The 21254-nt window shown below is 40.9% G+C and overlaps 1 protein-coding gene across 9 annotated transcripts in view; it reads right to left on the bottom strand.

Moving 5' to 3' along the window:
* Positions 1-21254, bottom strand: part of sptan1 (spectrin alpha, non-erythrocytic 1) — a 30588-nt gene that overhangs the window by 6907 nt on the left and 2427 nt on the right. For 2 of the 9 annotated variants that reach the window (XM_030150835.1, XM_030150838.1), the window contains exons 2-42: positions 15421-15660; positions 15189-15314; positions 14960-15028; positions 14431-14571; positions 13644-13924; positions 13355-13499; positions 13091-13245; positions 12681-12816; positions 12472-12573; positions 12186-12323; positions 11981-12091; positions 11783-11860; positions 11494-11649; positions 11197-11401; positions 10847-11028; positions 10509-10752; positions 10248-10370; positions 9933-10150; positions 9359-9451; positions 9069-9203; positions 8740-8888; positions 8407-8463; positions 7195-7393; positions 6985-7089; positions 6863-6895; positions 6723-6758; positions 6128-6175; positions 5389-5480; positions 4949-5093; positions 4637-4818; positions 4450-4549; positions 4159-4356; positions 3936-4082; positions 3742-3845; positions 3251-3413; positions 2919-2933; positions 1833-1964; positions 1592-1729; positions 1407-1511; positions 1098-1306; positions 452-572 (exon numbers count right to left, since the gene is read on the bottom strand). In XM_030150835.1, coding sequence (XP_030006695.1) covers positions 452-572; positions 1098-1306; positions 1407-1511; positions 1592-1729; positions 1833-1964; positions 2919-2933; positions 3251-3413; positions 3742-3845; positions 3936-4082; positions 4159-4356; positions 4450-4549; positions 4637-4818; positions 4949-5093; positions 5389-5480; positions 6128-6175; positions 6723-6758; positions 6863-6895; positions 6985-7089; positions 7195-7393; positions 8407-8463; positions 8740-8888; positions 9069-9203; positions 9359-9451; positions 9933-10150; positions 10248-10370; positions 10509-10752; positions 10847-11028; positions 11197-11401; positions 11494-11649; positions 11783-11860; positions 11981-12091; positions 12186-12323; positions 12472-12573; positions 12681-12816; positions 13091-13245; positions 13355-13499; positions 13644-13924; positions 14431-14571; positions 14960-15028; positions 15189-15314; positions 15421-15657 — 5553 coding nt within the window. In that variant the 5' untranslated portion in view covers positions 15658-15660. The remainder of the gene's footprint in view (positions 1-451; positions 573-1097; positions 1307-1406; positions 1512-1591; positions 1730-1832; positions 1965-2918; positions 2934-3250; positions 3414-3741; positions 3846-3935; positions 4083-4158; positions 4357-4449; positions 4550-4636; positions 4819-4948; positions 5094-5388; positions 5481-6127; positions 6176-6722; positions 6759-6862; positions 6896-6984; positions 7090-7194; positions 7394-8406; positions 8464-8739; positions 8889-9068; positions 9204-9358; positions 9452-9932; positions 10151-10247; positions 10371-10508; positions 10753-10846; positions 11029-11196; positions 11402-11493; positions 11650-11782; positions 11861-11980; positions 12092-12185; positions 12324-12471; positions 12574-12680; positions 12817-13090; positions 13246-13354; positions 13500-13643; positions 13925-14430; positions 14572-14959; positions 15029-15188; positions 15315-15420; positions 15661-21254) is intronic. The other 7 variants (XM_030150837.1, XM_030150839.1, XM_030150840.1 and 4 more) reach the window with 7 other exon arrangements.

Below are 21254 nucleotides of genomic sequence, written 5' to 3'. Positions count from 1 at the left end.
TTCAGGTTAAGGTCCAGTGTGCTAAATTCAAGGGGAATCAAAGATTTTACTGCATAAATGGAATATAATATTCATAATGATGTCTCAATGTATCATCACACATAAATAAGCATTGTGTTTTTATGACCTTACAGTATGCCACTTACATATACAGACTGAATGGGTCCACCTAGCTGTACTTCTATATTTTTCTACAGTAGCTTAGTATAGACCTCCTCTTCACTTTTTTCTATTTAATAGCAACACAGGCTCTAATGGGGGCCTTCTGCAGCTGTCACAGAGGAGGATGACTGATGTTTCAGTTGGTTGCAATCTGCAGCTTCACCATTAGATGCCACTTAATATTACGCACTGGCTTTTAATGCATACTGTAAACTTTCTGGTCTGCAGGGTCTATAGAGAAAGAGGATTCTTAGAGCCCAACTCTGGGGCAAGGGAATAGATAACTCACCTGAATGGCCGGCTCATGAGCTCCCAGCTCGGCCTCCAGCCTTTTATGTTTCTTCCTAAGATTCTGTACTCCTGTCAAATCACGTCCATAGTCTTCCGAACTCACAAGCAACTTCTTTTCTCTGTGGAGTTGGGGTAAAAAAAAAAAAGGACAATGTTTAAGCAGTATTGTTAAAGCCATTTTTTGGGTTTCAGTTAAAAACTCATATTTATATTTAGGTTTGATTTATCATTAATAATTTATGTATATTATATGGATGTTGAGTAATAATAGTATAAGTCTTGATATAATTGTGTGATGCAATCCTATTGGCCGCTAAGATTATAAATATGTAAAGAAAAAGGAGCGGAGCCTGAAGCCTGGAGCATCACAGTCTTTTGACCATCACGTAATTTAATTTAGAAATTCATCTTTTGTTTGAATTATTCTAAGTTTTAAGTAAGGACCGCAAACAGAAAAGTTGGATTCCAGACCCTTTTGTTTACTGATACGTGTCGCGTAAGAAGAACTCCGAGGTTCACGGCTAGTGAGTTATACGCTGCACTCACGAGTATGTAAATGAGCACAGATGAAGTATAAGAAAAACAGAAGTCAAGCAAAAAACAATAGCATTTGTAAAGTACATGATCTGAGAAATTTTGCTTACTTGATCCAAGACTCTTCATCATCCAGGTCTCTGAAGAACTGATGCAAGCGGTGGGACTCGTTGAGTTTAGCTCGACGGCCAGCTGCCATGCTCTTGATCTTGGTAAAGCGACCGTTGACGGCATCGCGCTTGTCCTTCACCTGTGAGGTGTCAAAGGCATTGCTGGCCATCAGGCTGTCAGCCTGGCCATTCAGATCCTTCAGACGATCCTGCAAGATGAAAAATATGCATTCAGATGGTCTGACTATAAGTAAAAAATAAAATTATTACATAAATAACTTATTATTTCAGGTATTACAAGCTGCGGACCTCATGAGCAGAAATATCAGCCTCCAGCAATTGATGTTTCTTCAGCAGGTTGTTGACAGAAGCCAGATCTTTGCCATAATCTTCAGAGGCAAGAAGAGCTTCCACCTATCAAAGACCAACAACATGCATCCGATTTGTTTTCATAGTTGCTGCATTTGTTGATTTATATTTGGTGTGGACATCACCTCAGAGAGCCAGAAGTCAAAGTCTTTGATGCCAGTGTTGAAGTTCTGCTGCTTGTTGGCCTCCTTCAGTTTCTGGCTCTTCTCTGCTGATTTGTTAACAAGGAACTGCCACTGTTCATCCAGTGCATTCAGACGAGCCTGAAGAAAAGGATTAGGAACAAAGTCATCAAAACTTTATCACTTTCATTTTTTGAGTTTAATTTGGTTTTTTATTGCTGATCTTGTCACATGATGAACATACCTTAACTGCATCCTCGCTGCCAGCACAGGCTCCTCTTTGGATCAGGGCGTTACCAGTGTCAATGACGCCACGGATTCGGTCTGCATTGGCGTGCAGCTCCGCCTCAAATGCCTGATGTTTCTGATGCTTACTCTGATAGCACAGACAAACAGACATATAATGAGAATGAGGTGGATGAGCTGCTGTCTAATGATGTATATGTGTTGAATTGTGAGATGGGGTTTCTTTAGACTTAAAGCAATGTTTTTATACTTACTCAAATCCAGATTTTTTTTCTAAATTTAAAGTATAAGATAAAATTTCCAATTGCCAAGTTTGAATAAAATCCTTCATGTCAAATTTGCCGGTGAATTAGTGAATAAATTGTTTGTACACTGAAAAAGGTGGAATACAAACAAATAACTTAAACATAGAACTACCATAACAAACAATGAGTTGGACATTGACAATACACAGGACAAACATCCATAACACAAAATGGCAGTGTAGTGCAAAACATCTGCAAAACATCTGACTTTAAGGAACCTACAGGGAGAATGGGTCACTTCAAAGTTGCCTCAAATTTGTAGCTTTCTAAATTTTTTTCTATTATTAATATTTCTATCTTTGTACTCTACTGAGTGTTGTTCGGCAAGCAAATATAGTGTCACCCAACCAGGACGACAAACTGTTATTTAACAGTGGAAAGATTCAGATTAGTAAAGGGAAAGTTATTTTATAGTCCAATTTGATTTGTTTCGGATAAAATTTTATCTTACTGCTGTATCATCAAAGGAGGTGAAAAGTTGTAGCAACTTTAAACATGACCCGTCTTGAGAATTAAAGTAAGAAAAATGGAAGCCACACCCAACAACTATTGCCTTCAATGACAAAACCTAAAATATAAAATGAATAGAATTAAGGCAATCTAATACAAAATTAAAACCCACGTGAAAACAAGCTGGCACTCGACGGTGCTGATGAGGGACAAACTTAAGACTGACAGAATGTTTGTTCTACGACGTGTCTACACACAGAGCAAAGACGTGGACACATGGAGGATAACCTGCTCGGTTGTTAGTCAGCTGACACACTACTCAAACTTACCAGCAGCTTGGACAGCTATAAAAAATAAAACAGTGAGAGAAAAATTCAGTCTCACTTGAGACACAACACAGGGAGGGATTTGACACAGTTAATTCAAAGTCAATACAACGAGACAAAACAAATTAGCAGCTTTTAATTTTGGCAAGGAGACAAGGCTCGCTGTTATCATTTGGCTCAAACACTTGAAATAGAAACAGTTACAATCTGTTAAAATTAACATTCCTGCCTCTGTTCAATGCATGAAACCAAGTGACTGCATGTTACACTAGCACTGCTTTTAGACTAGCTGTTGTTCTCTTTGCAGTTTGTGTTAGTGAAGCGCAAATATGTACCTGGATGTTGGTTGGATCCTTGTAGGACTCGTCTGTTGCGGTCTGCAGCTTCTCGCTGATCCAGGCTTCAATCTCATCCACATCCCTGCTGAACTGTTGCAGGGTCTGGGACTCTCCCAGTTTAGAGCGTTTATCAATCATCTGGGCCTTCAGCCGGCGCCACCTTTCAAACATCAAAAGGTCAACTTTAAGAAGGAGCTTTTTTTTAGTGTTTCTTACAACCACTAAACATTAATGTGGCATGCTCTTCCACCTCAGGCTCACTGTTTTTCCTTGATGACATACATATGAAAATTATATGAGCATGCTTATCATAGAATAGTAATACATTAATCTGTTTCAATTGTGTTACGGTGAATTTATCTAGACAAGCATTTTTGATACAGTTTGGACTAATGTGATGATGTTTTCTTAATTTTATCATTTAATGTTGCAGTATATATTTTGTGTTGGTATTTTCATATTTTGGGATCATGCAGGAATCCCTTTACCTGTCCAGGACTTCATTGCGGCGGTTAAAGATCTCGGGTTTAGCATAATGGTCAGCTCCAATCAGTTGGTCAGCAAAAGACTGCAAGGCAGCAATCTTCTCCTCCTGTACCACAGTGCAAATTTAATACTCCATAAATCACAATTAACAATCAATGTTAAAAGCTTTTGCGGAATACTGAAACCTCTCACTGACCTGCACATTAATGGCCTTGTCAAAGTCTTCATGTTTCTTGATAAGAGCCTCCACACTGTCCAGGGAGTCTCCCTTGTCATCACTGGCGAGGAAGGCTTCACGAGCTGCCATCCAGTTCTCAGCCTGCTCACAGTCCCTATTGAAGAGCTGTGAAAAAACAAAATCCCCATCAGCAACTGTAAAAACACTGTTTTCATCTCAAAGCTGAACATGATGGAATTACCTGGAGCTCAAGGCACTGGTCCAACATCATACGACGCTGAACCCAGGCATTCTCCAGGTCAGCACGTTCACGGTCTAAAGCCTCCAGTTTCTGCTGAATCTCAGGACTGGCATAGTGACCTCGGGCCAGCAGCTGTTGACCGAATTGTTCAAAGGCCTGGAAGGTGCCAGCACGAGCATCGATCTCAGTCCGGTGTTCCTGAGGACATTACAAAAGAACATTTAGGTGAGCAGAGTTGAATGTGCAGAGGATTTTTAGAAGTTTTACAAACCAGAAGGAGGAATTTAATACCTGGTGTCTTTCCAGAAGAGCCTCAGCTCCAGTAACATCTTTGGCAAGCTCCTCTGAGGACACAAGTCCTCGAATTCCATTAATCCAAGACATCAGATCTCTGTGTAAAGACAGTTCAACTGTTATTTACACAAAACAACACCTCAGCCTCATCCAGCTCTTCACTCAAATAACAAATGTCACTCACCTGAAGTCTGAGAGGAAGCGCTGCAGGTCATGCGAGTTGCCAAGCTTGTCTTTGCGCTGGTCAGCACGTCCAACCAGGCTGCTCCAGGCAGTGTTCAGTTCAGTGCACTTCTCCTGGATGTCATCCACTGCCTCTGGATGGGACTGGATCAGGCGCTCTGCTGTCTCTCCAAGAGAGTTCACCTGAGCACAGGGCCAGGAGCAATGAGCAAAAGCCTCAGCGGAGTCACATTTGTAGTCAGAGGCTTGGGTACAAATGTGTTAAGTCCTAGAAGTAAGTGCTATGAATATTAAACTGCAAAGACAATCTTACCTTATCACCAAGGGCTGCCAGGTCTCTCTCAAAGCCTTCATGTTTGCGCTGCAGAGCCTGAACACTGGCCAAGTCGTGCCCATAATTGTCGGTATTAAGGGCCTGGTTCTTCTCTTCAATCCATTCTTTTGTTTCATCAGCATCCCTGAGGAGGAGCAGACACAAAAATGTTGGAAATTTGGGCACAGGTGAATTTAATATTTCTTCCAACCTAGAGTTTTTTTTTTTGTTGGATGCGTACTAGCAAAAGAGGGTGGAGGCTAACTAAGTTTCTCCCAGATTTTAAATGAGATGAAAGCTACAGTTCCTCTCAGACCACAAGACAATGGTACTGTCTGTTCTGGAGGTAAACCTTAAAATGCTTCCTTCATGTGTGGGTACAGTACATAGTTTCAGAGAAGTATTATAAGGGTCATTTCCTATTGAACTGTGGTATGTACCTGTGGAATCGCTGCACTTCGTGAGCGCTTCCAAGCATATTGCTCCTTTCTTCAGCCAGCTGCTGCAGGGACCTCCAACGATTGTTCAGCTCCTACACAGCAGATTAAAAAGAAACAAAATGAGCCATTTACCCTCTGCATGTATACTTCCTGCAGGATGTTGTGAAAAATTTTGCACTGATTTAGAGTATGTCAACTAATCAACTGTGCTTAAATCACATGTGAAATATGTGGGCTTGAATTAATATTACCATCAAGCATTATCAAAGTGAACATGGATATTATGTGCAAATGCAAAAATTAAAAATATGTGAGCGTACATCTGACAAAAACATGTTCTGTGATAATATTATTATTATGCACTTGATGCCTGATGGACACATACAGTGCTGGACAGACAAAATAAGCTAAATGGCAAAAGGCGAGTTGCACAGGTCTGGATGCACGGTAAGATCTTAACACAGCATGAGGACACAGAAAACAGCAGCCAAAATTCAGGATGTACATAAAGAAACAGAGAGCAATAACCATTTACAGTACGGTAAACAGCTAAATGGATGATTACAGGACAGAACAAACGTCATTCAGGAACAGGATGGGACAGCAATAACTACACACAGATCACATCACATCAGACCATGGGAAGCCATGACAACGGAGTTAGTTTTCTGAAAACAATGCAGGACGGGAACATAGATTGGAACTGCAAATGAGGTTGGGGCAGACTAATTAATCTTACCTTAATAGTATTAAAGTTAGCCGTTGTTTGAACAGCCAAGCGTACATTCTATTCAAAGATGAAAAAAACATGGCAGGGAGAAAGGACGGGGAAAAGGACAAAAACAGAAAACACCACACCAGTCAAGACTGTTATAGAAACTCCTGGGGTTCATCTTGGTCTTTTGCCAAGACCAACCAAGACTTTACACCAAACAAGACATAGGTAACACTGCAACCAAGGATCGAGTTGAACCATCCCCAAAACACTGTATTACAGTGAATAAAACAAATGAGACTCGTATACACAATTAGGACATTTTGAGACATAATCTTAAATTCAAGACACGTTAAAGATCTTCTCAGTGTCTCATAAATGTCAAATCCAGATGATTATTTGGCATGATTGCAGTTAAATCCAAATGGGACACACCAGTATTATATGATCACATCAACCCAATGTTGAACAGTCATGCACAAGTTCAAGTATCAGATCGAAGATTGACAGACTGTCAAATCTTTGCTGTTGATGCATTTCATGTTGAAATACTCAAAACGACAAGATCGTTTTAAGACATTTTCTGGAGACAGATTAAAAAGCTTTAAATGAATCTTACCTTCCATGGTGATGCGGTCTTTGAATCAGCTTCGTCCTGTTAAACAAAATAAGTGATTAAAAGGTTTAAAAAAGAACTAAAAATCAACAAGTGAAGACATGTAAAACAGGAAATATATGAAAAAGAACAATGCTTCAAACCTTGCCAGGAGCAGAACCAAGCAACTCTTGTTGCTGTAAATAGAAAACATAACCTCTGTTAAATTGCCGCTACAAATGAGGGAAAATGACTAATATTTGTTGAAGTGGCAGGTAGATTTTACCTGAGCCTGAACCATCGGGGCCTCCTCTGCCATGAGGCCTTCAGACTCCAGCTCAGATGCCACTTTGTTGATGTCCCTCAGACGAGACTCATTGGCCTTCAAATCCTGGAGGACAAAGAAGATGTTTACCATAAAGCATTTATAATACAATATAATTTATGAAAGCAGATATGAGAAGGAAGTAGATTTAAACACATCAAGCAGTATTACCTTCTGGAAGTCGTCAAACTTCTTCTGGAGGACTTCGACCTGTTCCAGGTCAGAGCCCATTTCTTCATTAGTGAGGGTACTCTCCTTCTCGTTGATCCACTGCTGGAGCTCATTGGCCTCCCTGAACAACATGAACTTCTTGCAGCTTTTCTCCAACATGTCCTTGCGTTTCTCTCCCAGCTCCAGCAGAGTGCCATACCTTTAAATAAGACGATACATTGCACTGGTCAGAGAGAGAAACACTAACACTCTGTATGCTAGTGACTGGTCTAGACATTGTAGCAGCATTATGGGCTTAATGATTTGGGATGAAAAATAAATATGATTAAAGATGATAAAATGCTGGTTCCTTTGAATTTTGAATGGGTGTTGATACCACACATAGACAACTGGATAGATTTCTTGAGAATATGTAAATTTTATACTGATCACACACTGCCATTAACAAACCTGAAACACAATATAAACAACTATCAGCTTTTTCACAGATTTGGTTGAACTTTTGGTCCTACACAATCTTTTCGCTAGGCAAATAATACTACTGCAAAACTGTTGTGGCAGTGTTTGGTTGCACAACTATCTGTCTGTTAAATACTGTTACATATAATTCATGGATGCTAAATGGTCAGTACAATTTTGATCCAGGAGCTACAGACATTAAATAGCACTCTTTTATTGCATACTACTGTGATATTTACACAAGTGATCACAGGTATATTGATTTCACAGATATACAAATAGCACGACTCCTTAGGTCTATAACAGTCTTAAACCTTTCTGTCCAGGTTGTGATGGAGCTGGAGGTAAGTAAGAGGATCTGTGTAACCTATTACGACATGACGTACAAAATTCATATTGACTTTTTCCAGATGTGAGAAATGCTTACTACAACAGTAAATCAAAGACGAGATTTTGCTGATCTGTACTGAAAATGGCATGGCATATCATGGATAATAAAAAGAGTACACCAAAAAAAAAAAAAAAAGAAGAAAAATCCATAGGCAAGCCTGGGATAAAACAGGATGTGAAATGTGGACTTCAGGCACTTCTATCCTTCTGCTGAATAGAAGTCGAGGATGAGATAGACACAATATCACACAACATAACGGGAGGTTTTGTTTGGGGCGGGGCAGGATGGAAAAACTGCTGATGATTTTTATTTATTGGTTCACGATCACAAGAACACGCAGAGTGATGCTGGATCCTACTCACAGCTCTTCCACCTGCTTCATGCGCACAGACACGCTGCAGGCCTCCTTGGTGACAAGCCTGCTCAGCGGCAAGCCAAGGTGAACGCACAGCGACACAGATTTAGTAAATACATCAAGTGGATAGCAGAGAAGACAGAAAAAGAGGGCAGGGGCAAGGTCATTAGAGTTAGAAACAAAGCAGTAAATAAATTTATGGACGCAAAGGTGTGAGGTTAAAGAACAGAAAACAGACAACACGTCAGAGGAATAGTTGACTGACATTGAAAAGGACAGAAGAGTTAGTAAATAAATTCAGTTGCAAAATTAAAAAGAGGTTTCATTGTTGTTTTCTTACTGATTATCAATCTGGTCTTGGCGTAGAGCAATGCTGCCATGTTCATCCAGCAGGTTCTCCCTGGAGGACGACTGGGTGGGGTCTAGTTTCTTCACATATGCAGCAGGAACAAAGCCCTGGCGGTCGTTCACCTCCACCTTCCACCAGTCCTAAAGCAAAACAATAAGAGATACTCAAGATTCATGGAAAATACAATCGACATGTCATAACTATGCATTTAGTTTAGGTGGCTTTTAAATGGTGATGCCAGAGACAATACATTTTATACTGAATGCATTTCTTTAATCTGCGATGTAAGTAGCTGAATATCTGAACGGGTTTGTCTGAACCTTGTTGGTGCTGTTGAGGAGAGTGAGGATGTCTCCCTTCTTCATGGTCACTTCGCGGGGGCTCTTTTCCTGGTAGTCATATAGAGCCAGGACCAGTTCCTTCCCAGTCTCATCATCAGTTGGTGCCACTTGTTGCTGTTAATTTCAAGAAAGGGCTTGTGTTACAAGATGAAATTTCTACTAAAAGATTAAAACATTTAAAAGAAGTAGCTTCAACATGTTTTAAACTCCAAAAATGTTCCCATTGACCCATGTTAGGTCTGCAAGTACAAAAGAAGACTGGCTTTTACCCGGCAAGACTGGGCCTGTTCCTTCAGAGCCTGGATGCTGCTGCCATAGGCACTCAGGTCAGACATTAGGGCCTCATGCTTCTTCAGCAGAGCCTGTAGAACAAACATTTTAGCATTTATAGAAGACAAAAGAATGTACAAATCCACATTTTAACAGTATGATAAACAAAGAGAGACCTGAGGGCAAAAGTATTAAAAAAGGTTAACTATAGAGGACAAACTAAAAATTATGTTTTACAATGTATTTGTTTTTCTGTTACTAATGATCAGATTTTAGTTAACCTACAGAGTGCTGGCATAGATGGACAATGAACATTAACACTGACAAAATCACCCTTTACAAATCCTAGAGTTTTTTTTTTAATTCCCTACAAAGGCTTACATGTGTTACATGCAAACATCTCCTGGTTGAAGGCATTAATAGTAACCCTTCATCACTGCAATTTTATATTTCTAATGTTAAAATGTTCCATTTAGGACATTTTTTTAATAACGCAATATTCTAGACAAGTTCAAGAGTGAAAACAATTAACTGGATTGACACGCTAATGACTGGCTATTTCTCTTGCCGTACCTCAGCAGAGTCTTCATCTTTGCCGTAGTCTACGCTCCCTACGATGGGCTCCTTCTCCCTCATCCAGGACTCGGCCTCGTTGGCATCAGCAAAGTACTGCTGGGCCTGCAGGGAGTCCTCCAGGTCCTGTCTGCGCTGGGACGCCTTGCCCTTAAGTGTGTCCCAGCGTCCATGAAGCTCTGCCAGCTTAGCTTTCACATCCTCACCAGCAAAGTGACCTAAAAAACCAGCAGTTGAATGTTCAGCGTTCCACTGTCGGGACAAAATTTAATGTGGTTAAATCAGAATCACAGTTTTTAGAATTTAAGAGGTTACCTTCCTCCACCATGGCCTCTCCTTTCTGTGTGACAGCCTTAATGCGAGGCTCGTGGCCTGTGATCTCAGCCTGCAGGGCCTGATGCTTCTTGAGCAGGTTCTGGACACCAATAAGGTCTTTACCTGCAGAAAACACCATAAGAAACTTAAAAAAAATTGTATTAAAACTTTTCAGAAGCCCTACAGTTCATTGCTTATTTGTAACATCTAACAACATGTTGCAGAGCACGCTTTCAGTGTAAAATTAGCATAATGTATTACCTCTGTTGGTAGAGGCAGCGATGGGCTCTTTCTCACGGATCCAAGTCTCCTCATCCTCCACATCTCTGAACAGCTGCTGAAGGCGAAGCGAGTCAGACAATTTCTGTTTGCGAGCAGCCATGGGCTCCCGCAGAGCCTCGTAGCGAACTACTAATGCCTCCTGTTTTTTGCGGATGTTGTCAGCGTCAAAGTGTCCAGCCTCCTGGAACTGACGGGCCTGAATGGTAATGCCATCAATGCGGTCCTGAAAAAGAGAAAATTAACAATTAATTTATTGCTTACCTTTATATTTTACAAAAACCATGAATAAAAGTTAATATCTGGTGTGTAGCATGTACCTGATGAGCAGCCACATCAGCCTCCAGCAAGGCATGTTTCTTCTGCAGGTTCTGGACGCTGGTCAGGTCTTTGCCATAGTCATCAGAGGCCAGGTGACCTTCGACCTCATACAGCCACAGCTCGATGTCCTCTACGTTCCTGTTAAACTGTTGCTGCTGGTTGGCCTCACGGAGCTTGATGCCTATGGCACAAACAGTCATAAGTCACCTCATATATATATGCTGTGACACGGCTGCATTTTGTATCAGAAATATTCAGATTTAATGATACTGAATATGTATTATGTTATATACTAATGTAGATCATTTAGTTAAAAACTGGTATACCTTATCCTCTCTTAAACTAGTACCTTTGAGTTCTGTGGCCTCAAGCAGTTTCTTCCACTGGGTGCTGACCTCCTCCATGCGACCAGCCACCTCAGTGGAGGCATAATGCTTTCCATCCAGCAGCTCCTGGCCTGACTTCTGTAGGGCATCAATACGGCTCTGGTTGGCTGAAAGCTCCGCTTCAAAGGCCTGGTGTTTCTGTACTTTGCCCTGCAGGTTGGAGGGGTCCTGTTGGAAAAAGAGCAGAGTCAACAGATGTTAACTCTGTGATGCACAAAAAATTAAAATGGCGAACACATCTGTGCTCTGTAATGCATTACCTTGTATGCCTCATCAGTGGCAGTTTTCATCTTCTCATTGATCCAGCTCTTGAGCTCATCCGAGTCCCTGAAGAACTGCTGCAGGTGGAAAGAGTCCTCCAGGGCGGCACGGCGAGACTGAGCGCGCTCATGCAGGGCATTGCGGCGGCTGAGCAGCTATAGATATGGAAAGATAAAAAGATGTTAACTAGGAATTTTTATTGAAAGGAATTAAAACTCATCAGCTTGTAGTAAACAAAATTCATTAATTTGATTAAGAGGGTTTCAGAAAATGACAGAAGGTACGAACAGCATCTCTACGAGTAGCCACATCTTCTTTGGCGTAGTGGTTGTTCTGGATCAGTTTCGTAGCAAATTCATCCAAGGCCTGGAGAAGACAAAGAATAAAATGCCCCTGATTTTATCATCTGACTGAATAGCTTTGACAGTTTGTTTTAGACCAAAAGGCATAATGAGAATCATAGGTTCATAATCTAGATTAACATACAGTGATCTTCTCTTCCTGGGCACTAAGTGACTTCTCAAAGTCTTCGTGTTTCTTCAGCAGTGCTTCTACACTGTCCAGAGAGTCACCAAGGTCTTCGTTCAGGAGGAAAGCCTAAAGAAAAAAAAATTCAAACAGCTCATTGCATCAACATCTTTGCTAATAAATAACTGGGTAAACCTTAATATTTGGTGGTTTGTCAGGTTACCTCTTGTTTGCTCATCCAGTTATCAACCTGCTCAGTGTCTCTGTAGAAGAGCTGCAGGTCCATGCACTGCTCATATTGCTGCCTGCGAACCTCCCACAGCTCAAGCAGAGACTCCTTCTCCTCTGCAAGAATGCCCAGCTACAAAAAAAAAAAAAAAAAAAAAAATCACATTAAAGGTTACAATAACATATAACAATAATAAAATGTACAGTAGAGAGTGTCATTGAGGCACATTCAATAATCACAGAAAAGAAAAGGTTATCTGTGAATATTCTGACATTTGTACCTTTTCCTTAACCTCGTCAGAGGCGTAGTGGCCTGTGTTGAGTAGGGCCTTTCCAGCTTCATCAGTGGCCCTGAAACTGTCCTCATGGGCATCAATCTCTCCCTGGAGGACAAAAAGTACATTTCATTTAATGTTCAGCCTCTCCTTTGATGAGTCGTCGTATTTTAAGATCTTAATAAACTATATAGTTTAAATGTGAGAGCTCCGACCTTGTGCTCCTGGTGGCGGTCTAGCAGAGCCTCAGCTCCAGCCACGTCATTGGCCAGTTCGTCAGCGTTGATTAGAGCCTTCATCTCTGTCACCCAGCTGGTAAGGTCTCTGAAGTCTGCAGTGAAACGCTGCAGCCTGAAAAACATCAGACAAGAGGAGAAATGATGAGGTTAAATATATAGCAGTTCATTTCTTAGCAGTATCTTTTTTTTTCTTACTTTAAATATGATGTTCCATGCTTTAAGAATGCTTAAACAACCTTGTGAAGGGCATACATTTAAATCAATAACATTGGTAAGTGGATATTAGTTCAGAAAATCCCATAACTCATTTGCTGACTACACCATGAACTGCATATTTGCCTTCTACACAGGACACATCTTATTACTGAGCCTCGGTGAATACTTACATGTAGGAGTCGTTGAGGCGGGCGTGGCGCTCTGCAGCCAGAGTGCGAATCTGTTCCCAGTTGGTAATGAGTTCGTCCTTCTTCAGGTGGATCTGGGTGGCATTCTGAGGATGCGTCTGCTGCAGGCGTTCAGCATCACCACCAAGTGTGTTGACCTGATTTAGTGTAAAGGAAAAGAGGAGTCAATAAGAAATTAGAATGGAAGTTTTTACTGTCTGACTCGTGTATATGCATGGGCTTCATCTTAGGCATCTTACGCCCTACCTTATCATTCAGAGCAGCCAAGTCTCGCTCCAAACCCTCATGTTTACGCAGGAGAGCTTGCACGCTGGCGAGGTCACGGCCAAAGTCATCAGAGGCCATCAGCTGTTCCTTCTCCTTGATCCAACTGATAGTCTCATCCACATCTCTGTTGGAATCAAACACACAAGTTTTTATTTGCAGTGTGAAAAATGCGAATTAATAAAACAGCAACACGTCTAATACATAATTTAAAAACTGATCAAGACCTAGACTGCACAAAAACTTCCCATATGTTATTCTGATGTTTTACCTGTTGAAGCGCTGCACCTCTGCAGCCCCAAACAGCTTTCCCTGCCTCTGCTGAGCTAGGCCCTTAAGGCGCTGCCAGGCGGCATTGACCTCATCCTGCTTGCGAACTATGAGCTCAGCCTCAGGATGGGCCTCCTGTATCAGTTTGGCTGCCAGCTGGTTCACCTCATTGACACGCTCCTCATGGGCTGCCAGGTCTGTCTGAAACTCCTCAAACTTCTTCTGCAGCAGCTCCACATGTTCCAGATCCTGGCCCAGCTCCTCTGATGTGGCCATGGTCTCCTACAGGACAAAGTGGATTCACAATATTAATGACAGGATGAGAGGAATGTAATTATGTTCACATGAAAATAAAAAGATTATTTATGTAGTTAAAAACAGCTGAATATGTATTATGTAATATTGGACAGATCTTCTGTTAGGTCCATCTAATATTATTCCATTTAACTATGACAGCTAGAACCATTATCCTTTTGAGTAATGTTTAATTCCTCTCTTTAACAGCTGATCTCAATTTAAATCTTCTGTGTCAAGGCTACATATGTGAATGAAAGGTTAGTTTTCAATTCACTTAACAACTGGTACTGGACATTTAGGAAAAAACAGAACCATTAACCTATGTTTTCAGCTCTCATTAACATCTCCAATGAATAAGTTAAATGAGAAACCTTAAATTGAATGGATGCATATAAAAATAGTCTGCCTAAAATCTCTATTTTTCAGTGAAACATTAAAATGTTCACAAAATGCTGTTTTTTTCTATAAAATCCAGTCAGTGTGATTCTGACCTTATCACTGATCCAGTCAAGGGCATCTTCACACTCGCGCAGATACTGGACCAGTTTCTGGGCCTGCAGGAGCCGCATTCCCTTCTCCTTGGTCTTCTGCAGCAGGAGATCCCAAAGGCGATGCAGCTCCTCGAGACGAGTCTAGGTCATAGAAGAGAATAATATATGTGAAAAAACAAAGCATGGTCAAAGGAGGTACGAAAACAGGTTTGTGAAAAAGGTAACAGATTGTTGGGAAGGAAAGCATACTAAAGAATTTTTATCTTAGAATTTATTCTGAAAGTCCCCAGACTCCTGACACTAAATGAAAACACTGCACATGAAGATTTACAAATGTCTATAATGTACTGTATTTAGACCAAAATATGTTGGCACTGCAGTCCCATATGTGTCTCCTATATGAAATGTAATGAAAACGCTCATCTCCGTCAACAAATTGTGAATGTCAAGAGGGAAAGGCTGACTGAGAAGAGCAGGATCTGAAGAATGTTCACAGCACTCAAGATTCACGCAACAGCCCAACACCTACTTGGATATACTCAACCATATTGACACTTGTAACTATGGGTCTCTGTTGTGTCCGGTAAGGCGTGAAGGACTGAATCAGATGGAAGGGGTTAACGGTGGACATTGTATTTAGGACACAAGAGCAGGTTAGGTGTTTGTGTGTGTTTATACATTTCAATCTGTCCAGTGGAGCACACACTATGTTCTGCTAAATATTTCAGTGACCTGATTTTCATGAATGTGTGTCTTACTCGGATGGTCTCAGAAGAGAAGTGGCCCTCATTGATCATAAGGTTTCCAGTGTCGTCGAGTTTGATTATGGCCCCAGCGTTGGCCTGAACTTCAGCTTCAAAGGCCTGATGTTTCTGCAGCTTACCCTGCACAGCACATAGGAATAAATGTTATATAGTCATTTTTGAGATATATATATTTAGAAGCCTCAATGCATATCCTCTTATCCTCATAGTGAACGAGCTGTCAAACCTGCAGGTTGGAGGGGTCCTTGTAGTTCTCATCAGAGGCAATCTGCAGCTTCTCCTGGATCCACTTCTCCAACTCGTCAGCGTCTCGGCGGAAGAACTGAAAGCGGTAAGAGTCTTCCAGCTTCTGCCTGCGCATGATCGACAGCTCCTTGAAACGCCGGTAGCGGTCCAGCACCTGCTGCCGGCGCTCCTGGATGTCTTCGGCTGTCTCCAGCACTTTAACCCCCGTGGTGTCCATTTTCTGAGAAAGACAAAAAGGGATCAGACTTCTAAGTGTCGATATAGCATGAAACCTTATTTTAATTCTTACTCTCCCTCTAAAGATGAACCAATAAGATAAATCACAATGAATCTTTATTTTAATAATTTTTAAAGAATCAAACAATTGGCTTTAAAAGTTACACACAATCCTCCATTCTTGTAAGTTTTTGTCATACTTTTAGAGATCCTATCCAGATAATCTCATACACAATTCAAATTAATTTATATCACATTGCAATATGTTACAAACCAATCACTTATTCCAACTCTACAAAAGTCACAATTATTTCCCAAGGGGATGACACTGATACTGTTCATCAATTACACTTTTTTCTGCTCCAAGTGATCTTTTAAACATTATAGTATTGGCCTTTAAATGTCCATCAGCCAAATTCTAATTTCAATTACCTAAAAAAGCTCAATGAGACATAACACAGAATATTATTTGTCTCAAAAGCCAGAATCCTTAACAGAAACTTGGCTGGGAGCTTTAGGGCAGGATACAAAATTACACAACTGTTTGCATAAACAAATATCTCCCCATCCTGTCTCAAGCTGAGCAACTAAGGGGCTAGCAGCTGAAATACTAAAATGCCAAACGGGGGTGGGGGCGGAAATTCCACACACATGCGAACAGTAACCAGGCGTCACTACACAATGGGATCACTGCAGTCAGCCTCTCTGTCCACTGTGCCTCTCAAGCCCTGACCAGAAACGCTGTTGAACTGTGGGTAATGTCTATCGGCCAACCCTATTTGGCACTGTCAGATTCTTACAAACTAACTTGATGCCAAACACAGCAGGGGAGTTACAGTTTGAGGAGCTGCAAATGAAGCTAAACCTCTAGATATTCAGAAATTTAAATGAAAAGCAATCAGTGGAATTAGATCAGTCTTTAACTGTTTGGGGGTAGCCTATATGGTGGCTTACATCATGAAATAACAACTTAACCACAATGTAAATCAGAATTTATTTGTCTGTATAAGCAAAACTCTACCCATGAACAGGCAGACAAAGAGGAAGAGAGATATTGATCAGTCTATCCAAACCAAGGTCAACCAGAACCTAAGCACAAAAGCTAATGTCCAAGAGGAGTGCATGGAATTGTATAAGAGTGTGTGTGTGTGTGGGTGCGTGTGTGTGGGTGCGTGTGTGTGGGTGCGTGTGTGTGTGTGTGTGTGTGTGTGTGTGTGTGTGTGTGTGGGTGGGTGGGTGGGGGGGGTATCAAGCCTAAATGAAAATGGAAATAGGTTTTTGTTGATGTTGCAGACAATGAGACAAAACAGTGTTGGATAGATGTGAGACAGTACAGTGGTCCATGTCCACAGTCAAAGGGAGGATTAGTGGAGTCAGCAGAGCTGTGCAGTGGGCTTTTTGCTGCAGCCAGAGGGCAGAGACGACAGAGATGGTCCCCAGAGGTGCCATTAGCTTTGCAGACTCGCAAAGGTCCCAGTGAGTCTACTCACCAAATAAAGAAAGAACAATACCCCAAGCTACTCGCTATTATGCCAATGTATGGTACTGCTAAAATTGAAGGGGAAAAAAAAAAAACAGTATTACTGGGTATAAGCCGATTAGTGATATGAACCTACTGCCTGATAAAAGTGACTGCTGGGAATTCTCTCTACAACCCCTCCCCCTACTCCTAAGTTGCCCCATTTCATCTCTGCGATTTAACTGACCTCAGCCTCATTTTGTACAATGACGTAACTGATAGCAGACACACACACACACACACACGCTGCTTTAAATTGAGTTTGAAAAGTTGGTTTAAAAAAAAAGAAAGAACAGTCTTCACATTAAACTGTAACACTCATATAGAGGACTGATCACATGTGTCATACCGGTTGGTGTGTAGCATGTAAGTTATCACTGAAGTCACAAAAACATGTATATTTATGAAACACTTGGATTTCACTTCATTTTTACCACCACAAACTTTCCATTTCTACTATTACAAATTTGATTTACTGTTATACTAATGAATTTTAACTCAACAAGCTGATTTTCAGTTTCATTTTACAATAAAATGTTACCATTCATTTGTTTAAATATGTATTGTCATTTGCACATTGACTCAAATCAAAATATAAGACATTCATTTTACCATCTCTGTGCATGTAGCAATATCAAAAGTCTGTATGTGTGTGTATGTGGAACATAATTATTAAAATGTGCAGAAAGTCATCAAAGTGAGTATTTAGGGGGAAAAAAAAGAAAGAGTGCAGTTACTATGTCTACAAACCTTATTAAGTGAATGTAAAACTGTTTTGCGTGCTTATAATGTAACTACTGCTTTAACTGATATAGTTTCACATGCATGTTTTCACTCTGCTTTATTACACTTCAATGCATCTGAAAGAAGTAGTCAAATATGGCGTCACAGCACAGTGCTTATCTGACGCCCATAAGAACGGCACTGCTGATAGCCCTTTCTCCCATCTTGTACAAGTAGATAACAGTTTTCCCTCCACACTTCACCGCTGCCTCTCAGGTTTTTCTGCTCTCCCAGCTAACACCTACACATAGTGTTATGAGCCAGCTGCACCACTCCAGCACTACTCCATGGATGGCTCTGGATGTGTAATGCTTATTCCCATTCTTCTAGTTTTCCAAGGCATGCACTGGGTGGGAAGTTAAATCGAAACATGTGACTCAAGTGCTGTATATCTACTTTTACAGGTACACAGATGCTGTAAATGTAAACTCATGGCCTGTTTCATAAAATGGCGCAAGTTAACGTTATGAATCCTTCAGTGAAATGGCCTATTGCAGGCTGAAGGACTGTGCTGTATTTAGCTGTGGGAGGCTCTGCAAGTTTAGCTACCACACAGATAACAGCTGCCTACAAGGATCGGCATCTACAACTGGTATAACAGTTTTAAAAAGTGCCCGCTGATGTGAAGTGGCATTTGTCAGAGGAGAATGTCATGCCATTTTTACAGAGGCATACAGCAGTAGATCTGCAGCTGTATATTAATACTTACTGACACACCACTGTAACAGGACTCAAATATGTGGCAGCAATTCTGACAAAAGAAACATGTAATGTGTGTCTTCAAGGAAGCATTCCTTCTAAGTTACTGTGAAAAAACAACAGCTTGCTCATCTCTCTCTTGATATTTCTCTGCTTCAGTCAGGGTTTTCTCAAAGAGCAGCTGCATAGAGATAATACTTACAAAGGCTCTGATAGAAAACCTGCTCTGCTAAAACACAAAAAGTGTGTGGGTGAGTGTATGGAAGGCAATAGCTATTGATCACTCCATTAAAATGCTTGCAAACATACTCCAGGAATAAACTGAATTGTCCACTCAGAGGCTGCATTAAGGTATATGCTTCCTTTATGGTACAAACAATCTGTCCTTATGTGTACAATTACAGAGAAGAGAGACTGAAAGTGGACTCAGTGGTTATGTAGCATAGAGCAGAGCCTTGACTTCGATTTCCCTCATGTGACCCCATCAGAGAACAATCAGAGACACGCATCTGTCATGTAAACCCAATGCGCAAGACAGAGTAAGATCTATCATACACCAAGGTTAAGACTTAAATCAGGGGTAAATAACTGGAAATTTGTTAGCTAAGTACAATGTGTGTAATCTAATGTTAAGTGGTTCTGTTACCATGAATCCTAGACATAGCAGATTAACAGATCTTTCCTAATTCATTGATAATCATTACTGATCCAGTGGAGCAGATGATGTAATTCATTTGGCAACTCCCAGTTACTATGGTGAACCGTGTTATGAACAGGGGTCATACTGACGCCATTCGGGAAGGATGAAAGTTAAAGGAATTTGCAGGAAATGGAAGAGTCTCATGAGACTATCCAGGCCTGTTCGTCTGTTGAGGAACAGAGAGGACAGGATAGTGACAAGTCTTTTTTTTTCTTTTCATTAAACTGATCTTTGTGAACCCTGCAGTAGATTGTCATTTATTTTACATAGTGGAGCAGAAATATCCGATTTATTGAGGAATGACTTTGTGAAAGGCCTTTCATCAAGTAAAAGAATTACATCACACTAGCCAATGTGTGATATGCAACTTCACAGTAAATGAAAATCAAAACCATAAGTCATTTGTAGAGCCTGCAATTACTCAGCAATTCTGTTACTATTTTGTAGTTACCTTTAAGAAATCAACCACAGAGTTCAACCCTAACTGTATTTAAATGCATAGACTCTACAGCTCAAGACTTCATTGTGAGCTCTACAAAACAGTTCTAATGAGAGCAGCAGCCTGGCAGGCAAACATGGCCTAATATTTCCTGAGTCTCATCCTGCAACAGTCAAAAAAACTGGTCAGTTACATGGGCTTTTCGTTATACACACAGTAGACCTTAATGGATACAAACTAATCTGTATTCTGAAGCATCAAATATAAATCTCGTTTATACAAGGTCACACTTCATTTCCATGCAAGAATATCACACCAAAGCAAGGCATGCAATAAAAACTGATCATCTCATTTGCAATACAGACTACAAGCGACTAGCTAGCTCTGTATGATCTAAGGCCTACAGCTGGTTTTGTGAAAACAAGGAACAGAGACAAACACATGCACAGTTCAGATCGCCAGAGTGTTAACCAAATACTCTGATGTTTAAGAGTCAATGAAATGTTACAATTTCAAACTGGCAGATCTGAGCTTGTCAGGATACAAACAAGAGAAATTGATCAAAACCAAACCATACACACGAGATTTGTGTACTCCGGATCCTCAGACTTTCTTGATCATATCTCAGAGCTACATATGTAGTGATGTCGTAGTCAGCAGCAACTTATGCACTTCGCCTGTAACATACTCTGTAAAAGTCTAATAGTGACTAAATATTCACACTCATCTACTCCGCAGCTCAGACAGACGCATTGCACCTGCAGTGACTACGCCGAACAAGAGAGCAAGCCAAGATGCAGCCCAGCCCTTGCGTCTCCCTCTGTCACTCTCTCTCTTTTGCTCCACATGTCCTACCCCTCCCAAGCATTTACTCAGCAAAACAACATCACCACTGCTCTATACTTCTCTGGAATCTTCTCTTCTGCACAATCAGAGACACACAGCACTCAGAAACACACCAAGGTACACTGTAAGACAAACATGATTGTTACCTTGAGCTTGGGTTTAGTAAACGTCGACATGTTGGTTAACTGTGTGGGTTAGCTACGGGGCATAACATTGATCACAAAGTCAGTCAAAGCACTCAGGAGTTCATAGAGAGGAATATGGAAAGGGTGTTACATTTTAAGAACCTTTTGATAATGTTGTAGCAGGGGTGCAAGCAAGAAACAGTGGAAAAGAAAATGCTTTTTCACTATAAACAAGAGGCTCGAAAGTCTGGAAGGAAGGATATGATCAGAGCAGAATGACAATGAGCTAGCTAAACACTAAACCTGACAGCTCAAGAGATGAGAAGGCCTATTTTCTATTTGGGTCATGGTCACATACTGTAAGGGCTAAAGACACTGCTAGGCCTGTGGGACCACCACACTGCTCTACAAAGACATTAGAGGAAATCTGACAAATGACTGAGTTTGTTTGAGGAAAATGCATCGGTTTTAATTTACTGTAGCATAG

The sequence above is a fragment of the Sphaeramia orbicularis genome, chromosome 12 (assembly GCF_902148855.1).
Source record: "Sphaeramia orbicularis chromosome 12, fSphaOr1.1, whole genome shotgun sequence".
NCBI lineage: Eukaryota > Metazoa > Chordata > Actinopteri > Kurtiformes > Apogonidae > Sphaeramia > Sphaeramia orbicularis.
The sequence above is the reverse complement of the archived record's forward strand: the minus strand, read 5'-3'. Positions and strand labels throughout refer to the sequence as shown.